Source organism: Amphiura filiformis, chromosome 8 (genome assembly GCF_039555335.1).
Source record: "Amphiura filiformis chromosome 8, Afil_fr2py, whole genome shotgun sequence".
In the NCBI taxonomy this organism is placed as follows: Eukaryota; Metazoa; Echinodermata; class Ophiuroidea; order Amphilepidida; family Amphiuridae; genus Amphiura; species Amphiura filiformis.
Window position 1 is genome coordinate 14784401 of NC_092635.1, and position 18693 is coordinate 14803093.

The 18693-nt window shown below is 34.8% G+C and overlaps 1 protein-coding gene across 1 annotated transcript in view; it reads left to right on the plus strand.

Moving 5' to 3' along the window:
• LOC140159430 (tetratricopeptide repeat protein 37-like) overlaps positions 1-15770 on the plus strand; it is a 34281-nt gene extending 18511 nt beyond the window's left edge. The window contains exons 11-15 of the mRNA XM_072182905.1: positions 1246-1410; positions 6777-6914; positions 13464-13594; positions 14434-14563; positions 15386-15770. Coding sequence (XP_072039006.1) covers positions 1246-1410; positions 6777-6914; positions 13464-13594; positions 14434-14563; positions 15386-15460 — 639 coding nt within the window. The 3' untranslated portion in view covers positions 15461-15770. The remainder of the gene's footprint in view (positions 1-1245; positions 1411-6776; positions 6915-13463; positions 13595-14433; positions 14564-15385) is intronic.
• The last annotated feature ends 2923 nt before the right edge of the window (positions 15771-18693 follow it).

Genomic DNA, 18693 nt, shown 5'->3' on the forward strand with positions numbered 1-18693 from the left:
CGTTCGGGTTTGTGTAGGCCTATTTGTCATAATTTAGCGCTATAGGACCTACTTTCTAAATGTAGGCTATAGCTATAGCCGTGCTATATAAATATATTATAAGGTACCGGTATGTAATATTATGTAGGCCTATGGGGGTGGGGTGGGTACTCAACACATTTTAACCATGACTTACAATGCAAGGCTCATTGTTGCCATGAATGATTTTTCCTTTAGGTCATTATAATAGGTTGTTATAAACTTCCATGTTTAACCTTGTATTGTTTTGGCTGCTTTATTATGACTTTCGGTGGGTTTAAGCAATTTCAAACAAACACAAACAAAAGGCACTATACCCAGTCACCTTCATGACAATTGAAACACTAGGTAATTTCTTTGCTATATTGAAGTTCTGGCAACACTGTATCCAGGCCGGGCACCCAGAGATATCGATCCACAATGCTAGTATTAGCCTAAGATTTCACGCATAGATTTGAAAATATTTTAGCTAGTAGTCAAAAATTATGGAATCAAAACGGAAATTCTGACAAAACTATGATATATCGCTCACGGTGATGTGCGTTAGAAAGTTGGGAAAAATCCTTCTTTAGCGAACTATATTACTTTGAAAAGCTAAAAGATTGATCCAAAAAAAGGCTCGCGAGAAGAGTTGAAGACTATCAAAATCGAAAATCTTACACTAAATGACTGAATTTCACGACTAAGTTTAACACTAAGATTTGAAAAAAAAAAAATACAGTATCAAGCATTACAGTTTTTCCTGACATTTACTGAAAAAATGAAAATTATTGCTTTTCATTTGGCCGAGAAAAAAATTTTACACTGAAAAGGTGTAACTCAAAATTTTGTTCATTTGAATACCAAATTCGATCGTTTGTATTGCCTTATTAAATGACTGAGTGAGCCTTGCAGAACAATAACAATCGGTAGTCCCGCGTCCTAACTGTATATCTTAATTTCATTTTTGCTGACTTTTGTCTAATTGGATCAGATCATGGCACATATAATGGCAAGGTGAAATATAATAGCATCATAAGCTTGCTGAAACCATAAGACATGAAGATAAGTTATTGGCATTTAATTTATGATCCAGCCATAATTTGTTTATGTTCCATACCTATATTTTGAGATGACTGTGCAAAGGGTGTAGCGTGAATACAAATGTACTGAGTAGTGATACCAACTTTACAAAACTAAAGACAGTTTTACTTTAATATTATATTTATTTGACTCATTATATTACAGGTTGAATCTGATGTGGATATAGACAGTGAATTGAAGTCCTTCTTACAACTCCTTCAAGTTGAGATCTTGTATTTGAATGGTTTATACAGAGAGGGGGATGTGACAGATATCCAGTCAGTAAGGAATGCTGTGATAGACAAGGCTACAACATCACAAGCATGGCAGGTAGGTCATCTTACCTACTAAACTATCCAATTCCAGACAAAATACAGAACTAGTTTTTAAATAAAAAACAACAACAAATAGATAAAAGGTACTCTAATCCTTTATAGGCCTATTCAATTTGTGTTAATCAAGTTTGCATAAAAGCTGGCAAACGGCTTATTTTTGTAATTATGGGTATGCTTAATACAAATGTTTTGTCTGAAAAGCTGTATTTGAACCCCTATTACTCTCAAAAAGACCTCAAAATTCCCCCCATATGATCATACAGGGGGCAAAAATTAATTGTGCCCCAAATTCACTCAAAAACATGTTAAATAATTTGTCTACTTCCAAGAATCACAACCTCATGTAGTCGCCAAGTAATGGGGCTCAACATGTCCAAGGTCAATTTGCTTGCTATGCAGGAGTTTAAAATTAATGTGGCTTTGATTTTTGTATAAATGGAGGCAAATTGTTCCTCAAGTTCACGGATTCAGGAATAGAATAATTAGCACTATGTGCGATATGAAGTTCAGAAAATAGATGATATATCAAGCAAAGACCATTGAATTATATTGGACCTTACTGACCCTTTAACTCTTTGGTTGCCGTGTAACATACAAACTACAATTTGCAGATAGTGCAAACTTTTCTTTTTTCAGACACCACTAATCTAGACAAACCAATTTGCCTCATTTTTTTTACAAAATTATAGAAACTGTGACTTTTGACCCCCCCCCCCCCCCCAACAAGAAAAATTGAACCAAGATCTTTTATGACCTATAAATTCTTATAAATATATAGGTTGTACAAATGCAAACTTCACATTTTTGGGATCCATTGGACCCACAGAATTAAAGAAGGAGAATTGGGACTCCCTATACCACCATATACAATACGAAAACAATTCTCTGTCTCATCTTTAGCGTCTTGCTAAATGTGTCGAGTTACGCTTAGTATTCGAAGTCGCGCTTGCATGACAACGAATGCCGTGAGAGCATTCCGGGAGAAACCGAATACCCCCCAATTTTTGCTCCATGTCTGTATAAAGATGGCAGTCAAGTCCCAGTTCTCCACTAATTCTGTGATTGGACCAGATGAAAAATTGCACATGTTTGAATGTGTCATTGGAGGTTTAATCATTGGCCCACACTTGCTGGCAGAAAAGATCAGCATTTGTTTTCATTTTGAGGGCCTACATAACGCCCTGATTGGTTAATTCAATAATCTAAGGATTATAATGACAGACCAGTAATCAGATTGGCCAATTTACATACCAAAGAAGCGATCAAATCAATACAGAGTAGCGCTCATCATGCAAAGCCCTGCAATTGTTGGTCATTATACGGCGTGCACGTCAATCTGAGCAAAAGAGTGCCATACTTCTCTGGAAGCTAGTGTAAGCTTTCAATCCTGGAGGAAAAGGGCTCTCAAAAAAAATATCAATGTACACATGCATGACCAACATGTGGTTTATGGGGTAACATTTGTTGGGAAAATCGTCTTCTGCCCAAAGGGCAAATCATTTTAAGCGTGTTTCAAAGAGACCTTGTCAGGTTATCGTTTCAAAAAGACCTTGTCATGCATGTGTACACTATCATATTTTCAGTTGACAGTTGTACTTTGCCTCCTCTATAATCTAGGAAGAGAAATTACGTACAGTCCGGGAGAAATGATATACTATTTATTTGTTTTAATCAAGATTCTGTTAGAATCAAAAGCTCTGTGAATAAGCAGTTTTACAGCAGGTGTTTTCAGCAAAACATATTATTGTTAAATGTACAAACTACAACCGGTTCAGGAAAAGGTCAGTAGCATAGAACTAATAATTGTTCTTTTTTCTTTACATTATGCCTCAAACAAATGCTTGAATTATCAGTACAAATTCTGCGTTAAAGGGGTATTTCGTGATCCACAGCCTCATCCCCACACTTTTCTCAAAAAAAGTTGAAATTTTTATACTACTGAAAACCTCTGGCTACAAAATGTATATGTACAAAAAATATCAAATTTATATTTATATTCTGGTTAACAGAACAAAATTACAACACAATGGCGTATGGAGCACTGTAATACACATAATCATGTCTAACTCAAAGATGAAGATGCTAGGATCACAAAATACTCCTTTTAAGTAAAATAATAAGCCAATTAAAAATCTTTCACATACTTTTTTGTTCTGTGTGAAATGTGTTTTTTTTCTTCTTTTTTTCTGTGTAAATAGTTTCTTCATTTGTTGGTAAAGCCAGAAAAAAAAGTTTCCTGTAGGTGCATCCATTACCAAGATACATTTTGTTTCCATTTTATAATTATATTTATGGTTATTATTATTGTTGTTTTGTTGTTGTTGTTTTTGTTGTTTATATTTTGACTCAGGATTATGGCATATATTTAAAATCACAAATCATATTAAAATCTCACTCACAAATATTATGATCAAATTAGTTGCAAAGTAGGGTTGATGTGAATTGTGCTCATTTTACTTACTAATACAAAATGTGCACATCCTACAGGAAACAACCCTTTTTTATGCTTTATCACTTCAAAACCTGAATAGGTCTTCATCTGCTTTGCCAAGATGTTGCTTAGCAAGATACAAATACAGCTGTAATATGCTCCTTTTCCCCCTCTAATATATTTATCAGCAATGATAGTCACAGTATGAAATCGTACTGTCTGTCCAATTAACTTAGATACCAGTTTTTGTTACTTATTTGAAAAAATATCCACTTTCAAAGAAAGTCATGAAAGAAAAGTGTTAACATTTGCTGAGACCTAAAGGGATTTTTGTGTTTCCAAAACATTGAGTGAGAGTTTACCTGAAATTCTATTGAAATTGGAAGGTTTTTCTCAACACTTTAAAAATAATCTGATAGAAGTTGGGTACCATTATTTTGGAAGATCTCATTATACGGACTTGTAGGTATGGTGATTTTGGATAGTGAATGGATGAATAGTAAATTAATTATACTCCTCACCAAAACATATAATTCAGTTCATAAAATGCAGACAGTGTTTCTTCTTGGCATATTTATTCTTAGTGTATTAACTCAGTGATCCCAGCTGTCCCTCAGCCAATTACAACAATTCGGCGCAGTAGGCATGTTTGAATCTTCTTCTGTGCATGCTTGTGGCTTGGCCCAATTCTATAATAAATACAAATCGTATGCCCTATGAATGCTCTGATGTTATTGGTGAGGAGTATAATCCACAATGCTTGTAGCAACTTGCAACATTGGGTCTTGTGCTGGGAGTGTGATTTTGTGTAACTCACAATACTGCGAGTTTGTAGGACGTGTTAAAACTGGTTGAAATGTTGTCCTTTTCAACACAATTTGATTTTATTGGTGCAATTCAACATTTCCTGGCAATTCTCATTTTCATGCAGACCTTGAGCAATAACATCTGTTTTTTATCTTTCGTTATCTGTTTTGCTTCTTTCTACCCTTTTCATCACTTTATCAGCCTTACATTGGTGTATTGAAAATAAAATCTGTTTGCTTATCAACTGTTTATAATGGTACATCTACTATGAAATCTAGACTATGAAATTTGTTAACATATTGTAAAAAGTTATGTAAAGTTTGGTGTTCTACAATTTCCACCTTTCAAACATTTTACATGCAAGTTATAAAAATGTTAATGCCATGTGGAGTCATCTATTTCTTCCACTGAAGGAGCATTTTGAGAAATGTAGAGGGTTGTTGAATTTCAGAATAGGAACATGTGATCATGTGCTTCAGTACGTCTTTGAAATCAGGATGCTTACTTGCATAGATGAAGAAATTGACTGTGCAGTTGCCAAGTGTTATTATACGAGTGTAGAATAATACATGATATACAGTGGAGTTTTTAAATGGGACCGAGATGAAATATGGCAAGAAACACAGGAAAAAGGAACACACAACCAAGAACAGGTTCTTTGTGATATCAACCTGTTTGCGATGTTCACGTGCTAGTTTCCTCCTGGTTTGCAGATCTGCAGTAGAAGTGTTATTGGATTGTGCTTGTTGAATGTGCAAATCTTGAGAGGCCACAGAACTATCTGGGTTGCTATGAGAGGCATCGTTACTAGAGCTCTCGGGCGTAGAAATCACAAGCCGAGTGGTAGGTTTGAAGCTTCTAGCTGAGGCACGAAGTGATTTCCTTCTGTTTTTAAAATGTGTCCTTAAGTGGATGTAAATCCAAGAGTAGCTGATGGTGATCATAAGAAATGGAATCAAATATCCAACAAGAATTGTGTATAGAGAGAGATAAGTAGTGTTTCCAACATTAACAGCAGCACATGCATAGTCAAAAACGTCATAGCCAAACGCTCCAAAATCTGTCACAACAACTATGATATTAGCAAGTACTGGTATCAGCCATGGAATAGCTATCCAGAGGCCAAGCTTCCAAGAGGTGAAAATTCTAGGATACAGGCGTGGTTTTACAATCAGTACAAGACGATTCGCCCCGATGGCACCCAGAGTGTACAAACTAGTTCCAGTGCAGGAATAGGTCATGAATGCTGTCAATTCACACAACCAGTAGGCATGAGGTATGGGCCAGCGGTTCTTTCCAAGTACACCAATGGTGTAAAATATCAGGAAGAATGATGTTATGAGATCAGTGACACCAAGACTGGCGACAAGCGCATTAGTAGATGTCTGTAGTTTACGTGAGAATGCAACTGCTAATATGATCATGGAGTTTCCAATGATACCAGTGAGTGCTACAAGCAAAAAGAGTACTGATGTTAAAATCTGCTCCCAGTAATACACTTTGAATGTCATTTCACCATTGCCACTGCTGTTTGTAAAGTTAGTATTGTCATCAATTACCAGAGCCATGATCAATCAATTCTTTTCTAGAAAAGTAGGTAACAAATATAACTGCCTGAAGTATCCTGAGGCATTTTTCTGCATGCATGAACACACACTCCAGTTTGCTATACACATTAGCCTGGAAAGAAATTTACAATTACAGTTAGTTACACAGAATTTATATACATTTTATTTCTTTACTAATTCCCAAATGAGTGTGGGTGGTATTGTTATTTGTTAAGTGAACCAAATAAAAGGTTTTGTCATAAAAATCAAGTCCATGTGAAGGTATTTCCCCTGGGTTGTTTTATATGGAGGTAAACATTACTCAATGTTGCTTGTGAAACATGAAACTAGCACACATAGAAAATCAATCATACAAATTGTTGCATTTTTTTTTACATGTCTTAATTTATTTTTATTTATATATGGTTAACCAAACAAAATATTGCAGTTTTAAGAGTTTTGCATTCTATTTTGTGTGTGCATCTATAAAGCCAATTTATTGGTCCTTTTAGTTTGATTGATTTTAATCAATATATTAATTATACTTTGTATACATTTTTTTAAATATCTTTTCAGTTTTTGGCAGAAGTGTACAAGAATGCTGGTCTACTTGCTGCTGCTGAAGTGTGTTACCGACAGGCCCTCCAGATGGAATCCTCCAACCATGCTGTTATATTGCTTAGGCTAGCACATCTTGCCCACACCACATACAAAGTAGGACATGTTCCAAGCAATTTTAGGTCATCAATTCTCGCTATTCACAATTTTTTAGTTTGTCAATATAATGGTATTACACGCAAATCGATAGAGAAAAAATTAATTGTGCACATTTCAAATCACATTATTAAGTATTATTGAGTATCGATTCGTGTGTAACACCTTTATTTTGACAAACTAAAAAAATATTGTCACGTGTTACTATGTAATAGCATGGTAATATTCGTATTGCGCGGACTTTGATGTCGACCTTTTCCCATGATACATCACGATTACATAGCAAACCGCTGGCGGCGCCCTTATTGTGAATAGCGAGAATTGAAACTTAAAAAAAAAACCAGGGTTAGGAAGGGGATAGGATATACATAGAGACAAAATCTGATTTTTGCCCCTTGTACCATCTACATGTGTCTTCATTCCTAATTTCGACCAGATTTAGTCCACTCAGGCTAATGTCAGCAACTTGATTCGAAACTGATATAGCCCGAAATAGGTGTCAGTGGTGATTTTTGAGCAAATTGAGATTTTGATGCAGTGGTATAGCCAGTAAAATTTTATCTTAGCTATTCTTTTTTATTTTTTTCATATCTAGTCACTTGCAGGGATAAATTATTTTTTCTGAAGTCATGTAATTCCAGAAGTGTCAAGAAAATTGACCAAAATACAACAAATGCCAAATAAATATTGCTCATTGACTTTGAACCCTAATGACTGATGTTCAAATGTGCTGACTCATAGATAAAACATGATGCCTTTTCCACATACCTGCCAAGTTTCATTACTATACCTCACTTCTATCCCTCTGTTGCTATGGAGAGAAAATGTGTTGATGAAAAATGACTGGGAAAAAACGTGTAAAAAGAGTCTAAATTCCGAAGTTTAAATCCACAGTTTATATCTCCTCATGCATTCATTCTGTAAAAATTGGGTTTGGACTGATAGGAAGGGAAATTTTTACTTTATATAAATCTGATAATAACTCAGTTTTGAATAATATATGACTTTAGCATGAGTGGACTGGATCAGGTCACAATTATTATAGAGAAATATTATTACAAATTGTGTTTCATTTCTTACCCAGTTTTAAGGACTCACACTTAAAACTGCCAATGGCAATTTCAATATCAAACTTAATGCAATTTACCAAACTTTACAGAATGTAATTTAAGTATTATGTTTTTCCAATTTGGTACCATTATCATAATAACTAAGGGTAACCATTAGAACATCTATTATGCCCACCAATAAATGCAAGTCCCATTCACATAACCATTGCTAACATGAATTATACTAGTCATGATGTCATTAAAAAAAGTAACAAAAAGTAATTCAATTCATATGTGACATGATCAAGGGGAATGAGTCACATGTCAGCCCTGGTCGAAAATGGGTTTTACACATGTTTCTAAAGAGGACATTTAGAGCTTTCAGAAACTGAAAAACTCATGTTGTAGTACATGGTGTTATGTAGAATTATCATAAGTCATTGCAAAATTTGCTACAATAGTGGAACCAAGGTTATTTTGCTTCCTTATACCCTAGGTAACAAAACCTGAGTTGGTTCCATTTTTTTTCGAGTGTGTCTTGGCGGCCATTTTGAAATTCAAAATGGCCACTATATTTAACCTTTTAAAGCCGTATTTGTCCCTAAAGCGCACAAAGTCATATTTTTCTTAATGATTATTTATACTTTTGATTGTCAAAATCCACTAAGAACATAATTAGGATCATTTTCTAGAATCCAAGATGGCTGCCAAATCCAAAATGGCCGCCAATTTGTCTAAAATGGTCTGCCAGCTATAAGGACATTGATTTCTTTCCTTTTCCTGATTATTTTCACTGCTTATGTTTCTGAGAATCCACTGAGAACTAAAAACTTAATTTGGTCCATTTTCTCCAATCCAAGATGGCCTCTAAATCCAAAATGGCCGCCTTTATTCTAATATGGCATACCGCTTTGAACAATTACTATCATTGAGAGTAAAATACATCTGTCTTATTTCTGTTAGATATGGATAAGAAAATGATTCGAAACATCTTAAAGTAGTGCAACAACATTGTTTAAGGAGAATATAGGTGCATTTAGACTTTCAAAATGGCTGCCAAAGTGTCTTGAAATTGGCTAAGATTAATTTTTCAGCATTTATGCAATGAAATGCAGAAAATCAAGTTTTTAAAAGTTGAAATTTAAATATTGTAATTCATTTTCAAACATTTATGATAGAGCTGACCTTGAGGCATGTAAATGCCTAGTTGTCATCATAAGTTCCTCAGTTTGGTGCACAGCTGTAGGCCTATCATATTGGTACACTCTTTATCTACTCTACAAGCACCTGCTACTGTACAAGTCAGATTGTATCGTCTGCAGGAACATCTTCTGGAGCATTTGCTTATTCCACATCCGCACCTAACAAGCTCGACAACAGACTCGGGAGCTATTGCAATGTCTGACAGGATAGGTACTGGAATGTTATCTGCATCACTCAATCATCCTAGCTTGAGGGTCTGGAATATTTACCACAAGGTCTTGACTCCAAACATATGCTTGCATATGCGCCCATAGAATGTGTTGATGCCATGCACTAGAAGTTGAAGGAATTTTATCAATCCTCCCTAGTTAGCTCTGAAGCGTTTCCGTCTCAGTTTTTCAGCTGTGTTGGCCTGTAGGTCTTTTTTGTGCCCATGAGCCTGCACAAAAACCTCTCACAGCCTGAAACAACACATTAAGAAGGCATTTCTGCATCACCAAGTTGACTCAGTGCTGTGAGTTCTTCAGGTGTTGCTTCAGTGGAGGCCTTGAAGGCAGTCTTCTTGCCTATATGCATGTGTCGCATCCTGTTAAACAATGAAATCCCGGAAGCGCTGCTGCTTTTGATGTCCCAAGACGGATATGTATTGGTTTCAGCAAGATTTCCCTTCTGTTGTCACCTGTTCCCATACGCATGGTTGTCTGAAGACCAAGAACCGTGAGTCTTCGAAGAGCAAAGACCATAACATCTGTATCTTGGGTTATGATATGGACATTCTTTCCAGCTTGAGAGATCTCTGCTAGCTGCATGTAGCATGATTATACTGTCTGCTTCCTCTTGTGTACTAACACCTGTCGATGGCTGAACATAATATATGTTGCTTTTCACATGCAGACATGTTAGAGTGACTATGAAGGTTGCCGTGTCATATTTGATAATTATGGAAGAGAAAACTCAATCAAAGATATAATCAGACGAACATCATTCAGACAACCATGCGTATGGAGCTTTATGGGAAGAGGTGACAACAGAAGGAAACTCTTGCTGAAACCAATACATATCCGTATTGGGACATCAAAAGCAGCAGCGCTTCCGGGATTTCATTGTTTAACAGGAAGCGACACATGTGGACATATCAGAGGTATAGGCAAGAAGGCTGCTTTCAAGGTCTTCACTGAAGCAACACCTGAAGAACTCACAGCACTGCGTCAACTTGGTGATGAAGAAATGCCTTCTCAAAGTGTTGTTTCAGGCTGTGAGAGGTTTTGTGCAGGCTCATGGGCACAAAAAACGAGCTACAGGCCAACACAGCTGAAAAACTGAGACGGAAACGCTTCAAGAGCCAACCAGGGGATTGATAAAATCCTCCAACTTCTGTGCGTGGCATCAATACATTCTCGAGCGTATATGCAGAATGTTTGAGTCAAGACCTTGTGGTACATCCCAATATTCCAGACCCATTCAAACTAGGATGGTCGAATGATGCAGATAACATTCCAGTACCTATCCTGTCAGACATTGCAATAGCTCCCGAGTCTGTTGTCGAGCTTGTTAGGTGCGGATGTGGAAAAAGCAAATGCTCCTGAAGATGTTCCTGCAGACGACACTATCTGAGCTGAGTACAGAAGCATGTGCTTGTAGAGCAGATGAAGAGTGTACCAATACAGCTATGTGCACAAAACTGAGGAACTTGAAAATACTGATAACATAGATGATGAGTATTGATTGCAACTAGGCATTTAGATGCCTCAAGGTCAACTCTATCATAAATATCTAAAGTTGAATTACAATATATTTCACCTTTTAAAAACATGATTTTCTGCATTTCATTGCATAAATGCTGAAAAAATAATCATAGCCAATTTCAAACACTTGGCGGCCATTTTGAAAGGTGAAATGCACCTATATTCTCCTTAAACAATGTTGTTGCACTACTTTAAGATGTTAAGAATCATTTTAATATCCATATCTGACAGAAATGAGATACGTGTATTTTACTCTCGATGATAGTAATTGCCAAAAGCAGTATGCCATATTTTAATAAAAGGCGGCCATTTTGGATTTAGAGGCCATCTTGGATTGGAGAAAATGGACCAAATTAAGTTATTAGTTCTCAGTGGATTCTCAGAAACATAAGTAGCGAAATTAATCATGAAAAATGAAAGAAATCAATGTCCTTATAGCTGGCAGACCATTTTAGACAAATTGGTGGCCATTTTGGATTTGGCAGCCATCTTGGATTCTAGAAAATGATCCTAATCATGTTCTTAGTGGATTTTGACAATCAAAAGTATAAATAATCATTAAGAAAAATATGACTTTGTGCGCTTTCGGGACAAATACGGCTTAAAAAAGGCTAAAAATAGTGGCCATTTTGAATTTCAAAATTTATCAATTTATCAATCGCTGAAAACAATATAAAACAAAAGAATTTTAACACTTTCTTTGCCAATATCTCAAAATCAATATTAGCGACATCCGACTCATTTCCCTTGATCGTGTCACATATATGATTATATCCACTCATACAAGTGATATAATCAGTTCTGATTGTCTTTATTCAGAAGGTGATGGAACAATAAATTGAAATTAATAAAATAAAATAAAATGAAATTGTTATCCAGTGAATGTTTACAAAGGTTTATATCCTATTTAAATAATAGTTAGGTATATATGTCTCTTTCTGAGTACTATGTTGGGTTTTATAAAGCATTTTATTTACAGAATAATAGTTTGGTATATATGTCTCTTTCTGAGTACTATGTTGGGTTTTATAAAACATTTTATTTACAGAATAATAGTTTGGTATATATGTCTCTTTCTGAGTACTATGTTGGGTTTTATAAAGCATTTTATTTACAGAATAATAGTTTGGTATATATGTCCCTTTCTGAGTACTATGTTGGGTTTTATAAAACATTTTATTTACAGAATAATAGTTTGGTATAATATGTCCCTTTCTGAGTACTATGTTGGGTTTTATAAAACATTTTATTTACAGACTAATAGTTTGGTATGTATGTCCCTTTCTGAGTACTATGTTGGGTTTTATAAAACATTTTATTTACAGAATAATAGTTTGGTATAATATGTCCCTTTCTGAGTACTATGTTGGGTTTTATAAAACATTTTATTTACAGAATAATAGTTTGGTATATATGTCCCTTTCTGAGTACTATGTTGGGTTTTATAAAACATTTTATTTACAGAATAATTTCTTTGTTTTGTAGGTGTCAGAAGAAAAAGAAAAATGGTTATATCCTATTTAAATAATAGTTAGGTATATATGTCTCTTTCTGAGACTATGTTGGGTTTTATAAAACATTTTATTTACAGAATAATAGTTTGGTATATACGTCTCTTTCTGAGTACTATGTTGGGTTTTATAAAACATTTTACTTACAGAATAATTTCTTTGTTTTGTAGGTGTCAGAAGAAAAAGAAAAATGGTTATATCCTATTTAAATAATAGTTAGGTATATATGTCTCTTTCTGAGACTATGTTGGGTTTTATAAAACATTTTATTTACAGAATAATAGTTAGGTATATATGTCTCTTTCTGAGTACTATGTTGGGTTTTATAAAACATTTTACTTACAGAATAATTTCTTTGTTTTGTAGGTGTCAGAAGAAAAAGAAAAATGGTTATATCCTATTTAAATAATAGTTAGGTATATGTCTCTCTTTCTGAGACTATGTTGGGTTTTATAAAACATTTTATTTACAGAATAATAGTTTGGTATATACGTCTCTTTCTGAGTACTATGTTGGGTTTTATAAAGCATTTTATTTACAGAATAATAGTTTGGTATATATGTCCCTTTCTGAGTACTATGTTGGGTTTTATAAAACATTTTATTTACAGAATAATAGTTTGGTATAATATGTCCCTTTCTGAGTACTATGTTGGGTTTTATAAAACATTTTATTTACAGAATAATAGTTTGGTATATATGTCCCTTTCTGAGTACTATGTTGGGTTTGAAAACATTTTATTTACAGAATTATAGTTTGGTATATACGTCCCTTTCTGAGTACTATGTTGGGTTTTATAAAACATTTTATTTACAGAATAATAGTTTGGTATAATATGTCCCTTTCTGAGTACTATGTTGGGTTTTATAAAACATTTTATTTACAGAATAATAGTTTGGTATATATGTCCCTTTCTGAGTACTATGTTGGGTTTGAAAACATTTTATTTACAGAATAATAGTTTGGTATATATGTCCCTTTCTGAGTACTATGTTTGGTTTGAAAACATTTTATTTACAGAATAATTTCTTTGTTTTGTAGGTGTCAGAAGAAAAAGAAAAATGGTTGAATTTAGCACAGGAAGCTATTACAGAAGCCTTGAAACTAAAGCCTGGAAATCCAGTGGCATTGTTACTACAAGGATTGTTACACTCACAAAATTCAAATGTAAAGTAAGTATAAAAAACTAAATGTTAGTACTGACTCTCTTCAGCATTTAACTATACATGTCTGGTTTGGAACATGCAAGTGAAGTTGATGATAGTCCAAACTTTGAAGAGCCACTTGTGTGAACACTTGTCTTAGAATTTAGATTTTTAACATGTTTCAAAGGAAAGGATGATATTCTATTTCTGGTTATTATGTTATCACTTAATCACTTATCACTTAACTTGATAAACAAAGTTTGTTGTATGCGATCCAGAAAATGCACTTACTTGTGTACGTTTCAGCAACTCTGTTGCCTTTGTCAAAACTTGATGATAAGGATTTCTACTGGCAACTGACACTAGATAGATCTCCAGCGCAGGTTTTGGCAACAACGGGCAACACCATTATCTGGATCAGATACAACAAACTTTGTTTACAGAGTTTACTCCACTGATCTTGATGAATTTGTTTAACCATAAACATAACTTGGTTTTTATCTCTGAGCGGGAAGACAGCAAAATGGCACAACTGTCATTGTAACTATTTCAAGATAATGGATGAACTGCTTGGCTCATTCTGTGGATGTGTACAATACAAACCAAGGGGTTGAATTTAGGAGGTTTCAGCTATTATATAGGCACATGTACAAGGGAGCCATTGCCTGATGCCATCCAAAACTATTTGTCAGTTTTGCCCTTCTGATATTTTTTGCAATTGCACTTTCTAAATAATAAATGCTGATGACCATGATACAAGTGCTGCAAAATTAATGTAAATTATAAATGATTGATTCATTGATACAAACCATTGAGTGACAGACTTTAAATAACAATTTTTCCCATCACCATTTATAATTATGTAGACATGCCAAGCGTAGTTTTCAGCAGGCCTTGGTGGCATCTCATCAGCCATGTGATGTCTTCATGAGATCAGTAGCTCGATTACAACTGGCCAAGATACTTGCTGCAAAGAAAGACCAAGACTCTATCAAGGTATTAAAGGCAGATTTCATTCTTGTCTATATTCTCACCAAATCTATTTAAAGGTTATAGGGATTTACTCAATATTAAAAATAAGCTCAACCTTTCCCAATCAGGCCAGTTGATCTGAAAATCTATGGAGCCTTGTCAAATTCGAACTCAATTTGTATAATTGATACATAATATATGTTTAACATTTTGAAGATTTTAATAATGTTAAACTGGTCCACTATTTATGACACTTTGTAAGACGTCGGCTTGCAAGTCAACAATGGGTATTGCCAAATAGCTGGGAATGATTGATGTTGAAGCCAGCATTGAGTCCATCTTAGGCCAATAAAAAAAATAAAGGTTTGTCTCAAAGCTCACCAGTTGTTTGAAAACCAATGCAATGAGAAATGCGATATTTTTTTTTTTTTTTTTTTTTGCTATTCCGGACGTTTTTATTTTTATGGTATTTCGAGAAAAAAAATCTGATTTTTTCCGGAAAAAATGAAGAAAAAAATGTCCACGTTTTTTTTTTCAAATCGTGCGATTTTTACAAATGCGCGCGTGAGCTTTGAGACAAACCTTTATTTTTGGCCTTATTGACCTCAGTACATTATTTCACAGGCTTTTAGCCCAAGAACCCATCTTGTTTAAACACATTTTAAAAGTTACATCAGGTTAAGACTATTGCAACAGGTTGCTTATGATTAACTGGGTTAAACATAGGTTGGGTTTGTGTGTAGTGAATATATGTGTGGATGGTAAATTGTTTTATTCCATGTTTTTAAAGAGTTGTTACTTTTTGAATGATAGTAAAATGTCATATTTTACCTTGTATCCTATTAGGTTTTACTGCAAGAAGCAACAGAAGAATGTGACCCCAACTTGAAGCAGCTTCAGGCAATGGCACCTAAAGACTAAATCAACTCACGGCAACAGTTCAACCATGTATGCTGGGATACCTGGTGAAACAAGATGTTTACTCACTGAAACCAAAACATGGCTGCTTTTATGAAAGTATTTGTTGTTGAAAATCTTGAGTCAAGTTTTATAAATTGTGTGTGTTTTGATGACAAATATATGCCGCATTTGACCTAATAAAAGCACTCAGGATGCTTGCGGTCATTTTAAGGTGGATTCCATACGAATATCTACAGGGATGGAAGTTTCCAGGCTTTTTGTTTGAATTTAGGCTTTTTTGTAGTCCAGATTTACACAATTTTTTAATATTTTGAGCACGTTTTGGGGCCATTCTGGTAATTTTCACTCTGTTTTTCAGACTTTTTGTCAAAAATGGACTTTCATCCCTGTATTGACTGTAATGGATGTAATGAAAGTCAAACCAGACAATTTTCTTGCAAAATGATGTTACAATTAAGGTTGAATTAATTTAAAGTAAATATTCAAAACTTTTAATTTGGATTTACTTTTTAGGATAGCTGATTTATTGTGAAGAATTAAGATATACATTTACTCACCAATTTGTTATTGCAAGTCTCTCTGCAGGAAATGCAAGACATGCATGTGTATTTTAGTGTTGAAGGTGTGGTTCCACCCTCGCTAATAACTGATCAATAGACATACGCATCACCTGCCTAAAACATGCACCCCCATCACCTGAATTCCGCAACTCCTGAATCAAATTGTAAAAATCGCTCTGCTCGATTGCTATTGATTTCGTGTTGGTAAGTGTGGATGCGGCGCCGTCTTCGCCGCCTCAAAATCACCAAAACCAGCAGAAGAACATTATTTGCAATGAGAGCGTTTCTGTGAGAGGTCATGCTCGGCGCCATGTTGTCGTCTGCGCAGCGATCCACAAAAAAGTATAAATGCATTCGGCCATTGCCCCACACTCATCCAAGATAATTAACTATACTAGAAATTAGAGCTGTAAAACAAAGGTTTGCAGCCATTCCAACTCAATACCAAAATGGTTGTCAGTAATTTACGAATATTTTTAAATTAAAAAAAAAAAAAAAAATTAATAAATAAATTTTTTTAAATTTAAAAATAAATAATTAATAAATTAATTTTAAAAATGAATAAATAAATTTAAAAAAATTCTTAGTCATTGGCTATGGTTTAGCTTGTCAGGGCTAAATTTCATTGGTCTCTGCATACCCTCTATCACACGGTACACTGCAGCAATAGCGTCACACAGAAGACGCATGTAGTGCATTCTATAAGAATACGCAAATGAGATCGCAGTACGTGCAACTAAAACCATTAACTATGGTGCTGAAAATGCATAGATCGCCATTCCTTTATAAATTTACCCATAATATTATATCTTATTGAAATAAAAGGTACTAAAAATGGGCTATGGTGCAAGGAAAAGATAAATCAAGTTTTTGCCTGCAGTTATTTAACTAAGTTCATTTGACACAATTTTTAAATTTCTCTGTCATAATATATAGACGAATCCAATTTCACGCATTCCTACACCTCAATGGCTGCCAAAGTTGGGTCCCCGTCGGCTCCATCTCACCTAAAATGTGAAATGATGCGGCCTTGGAGGGTATTTTAAACTGCATTCTATCACCTGTGTTAATTACACGTAGACAAAAGAATAATGACAATGTACAACACAAAAGAATCTAACATCAAATTTTAAGCGGCTTTAATCCACCCAATACCCGTCATGGCCGACCAAATCCTGACCATGACTTGGCTTGTTGGATTCGTCTATAGTCCTACCTTCTTCCATTCGGATGCCGACTTGCATTAATGATCTCATTTTTGACGAATTCAAGGGCTGCTTCTGGCAAGATAGATGATAGTTGAGCTATCGAGCTAACATGATCAGGATGTTCAAGTTGACTTATTTGTTGGTTCTTCTCAAATAATTCCAATTTACTCTTTATCAGGGCCTTTTCTAATGAACATATGCGCTCATTCGTCGTCTTCAGGCATTCATCAAGTGATTGTGTAATGGTTTTTGTGTACTTGACCGGCGGCTCCTCATCATTCTCACCATTGTCATGATATTGAAGTTCTCGCTTTCGATCAGCACAATCCTGCATGTATTAATACAAAAAAAGATGGTTGTGCATGTGAGAAGAGTGGGGATGTCACATGGGGGGGGGTCTGTGAGTGGTTTCTCAGGGATGTTGATAATGTCTGCTAATGTGTGCTGGATATTATATACCCAATGTTTTTCAAGTTGTTTTATTTCATGGTTGTTCTCATTTAGTTCCATTTTGTCAGGACCTCAGTCTTCTAGTGAACATAATTAATGATAATACACTAACATGTGTAAAATGGCTGCTTTTATGAATGTATTTGTTGTTGAAAATCTTGAGTCAAGTTTTATAAATTGTGTGTATTTTGATGACAAATGTATGCCGCATATGACCTAATAAAAAGCACTTGGGATGCTTGCGTTCATTTTAAGGCGGTTTCCATACTAATATTTACAGGGATGGAAGTTTTCAATTTAGGCTTTTTTGTAGTCCAGATTTACACAATTTTTTTTTTAGCCCATTTTAGGGCCATTCTGGTAATTTTCACTCTGTTTTTCAGGCTTTTTGTCAAAAGTGGACTTTCATCCCTGTATTGACTGTAATGGATGTAATGAAAGTCAAACTAGACAATTTCCATGTAAAATGATGTTACAATTAAGGTTAAATTAATTTAAAGTAAATATTCAAAACTTTTAATTTGGGTTTACTTTTTATGATAGCTGATTTATTGTGATTGATTGATTGATTGATTGATTGATTTTATTCGATTATTGTGAAGAATTAAGATACATTTACTCACCGAATTGTTATTGCAAGTCTCTCTGCAGGAAATGCAAGACATGCATGTGTATTTTAGTGTTGAAGGTGTGGTTCCACCCTCGCTAATAACCAGTCGAACTGATCGATAGACATACGCATCACCTGCTCGATTGCTATTGATTTCGTGTTGGTAAGTGTGGATGCGGCGAAAGACTTTCGTCTTTCGCCGCCTCAAAATCACCAAAACCAGTAGCAGAAGAACATTATTTGCAATGAGAGCATTTCTGTGAGGGGCTATGCTCGGCGCCATGTTGTCGTCTGCGCAGCGATCCACAAAAAGTATAAATGCATTTGGCGATTGCCCAATGCTCATCCAAGATAATTAACTATACTAGAAATTAGAGCTGTAAAACAAAGGTTTGCAGCCATTCC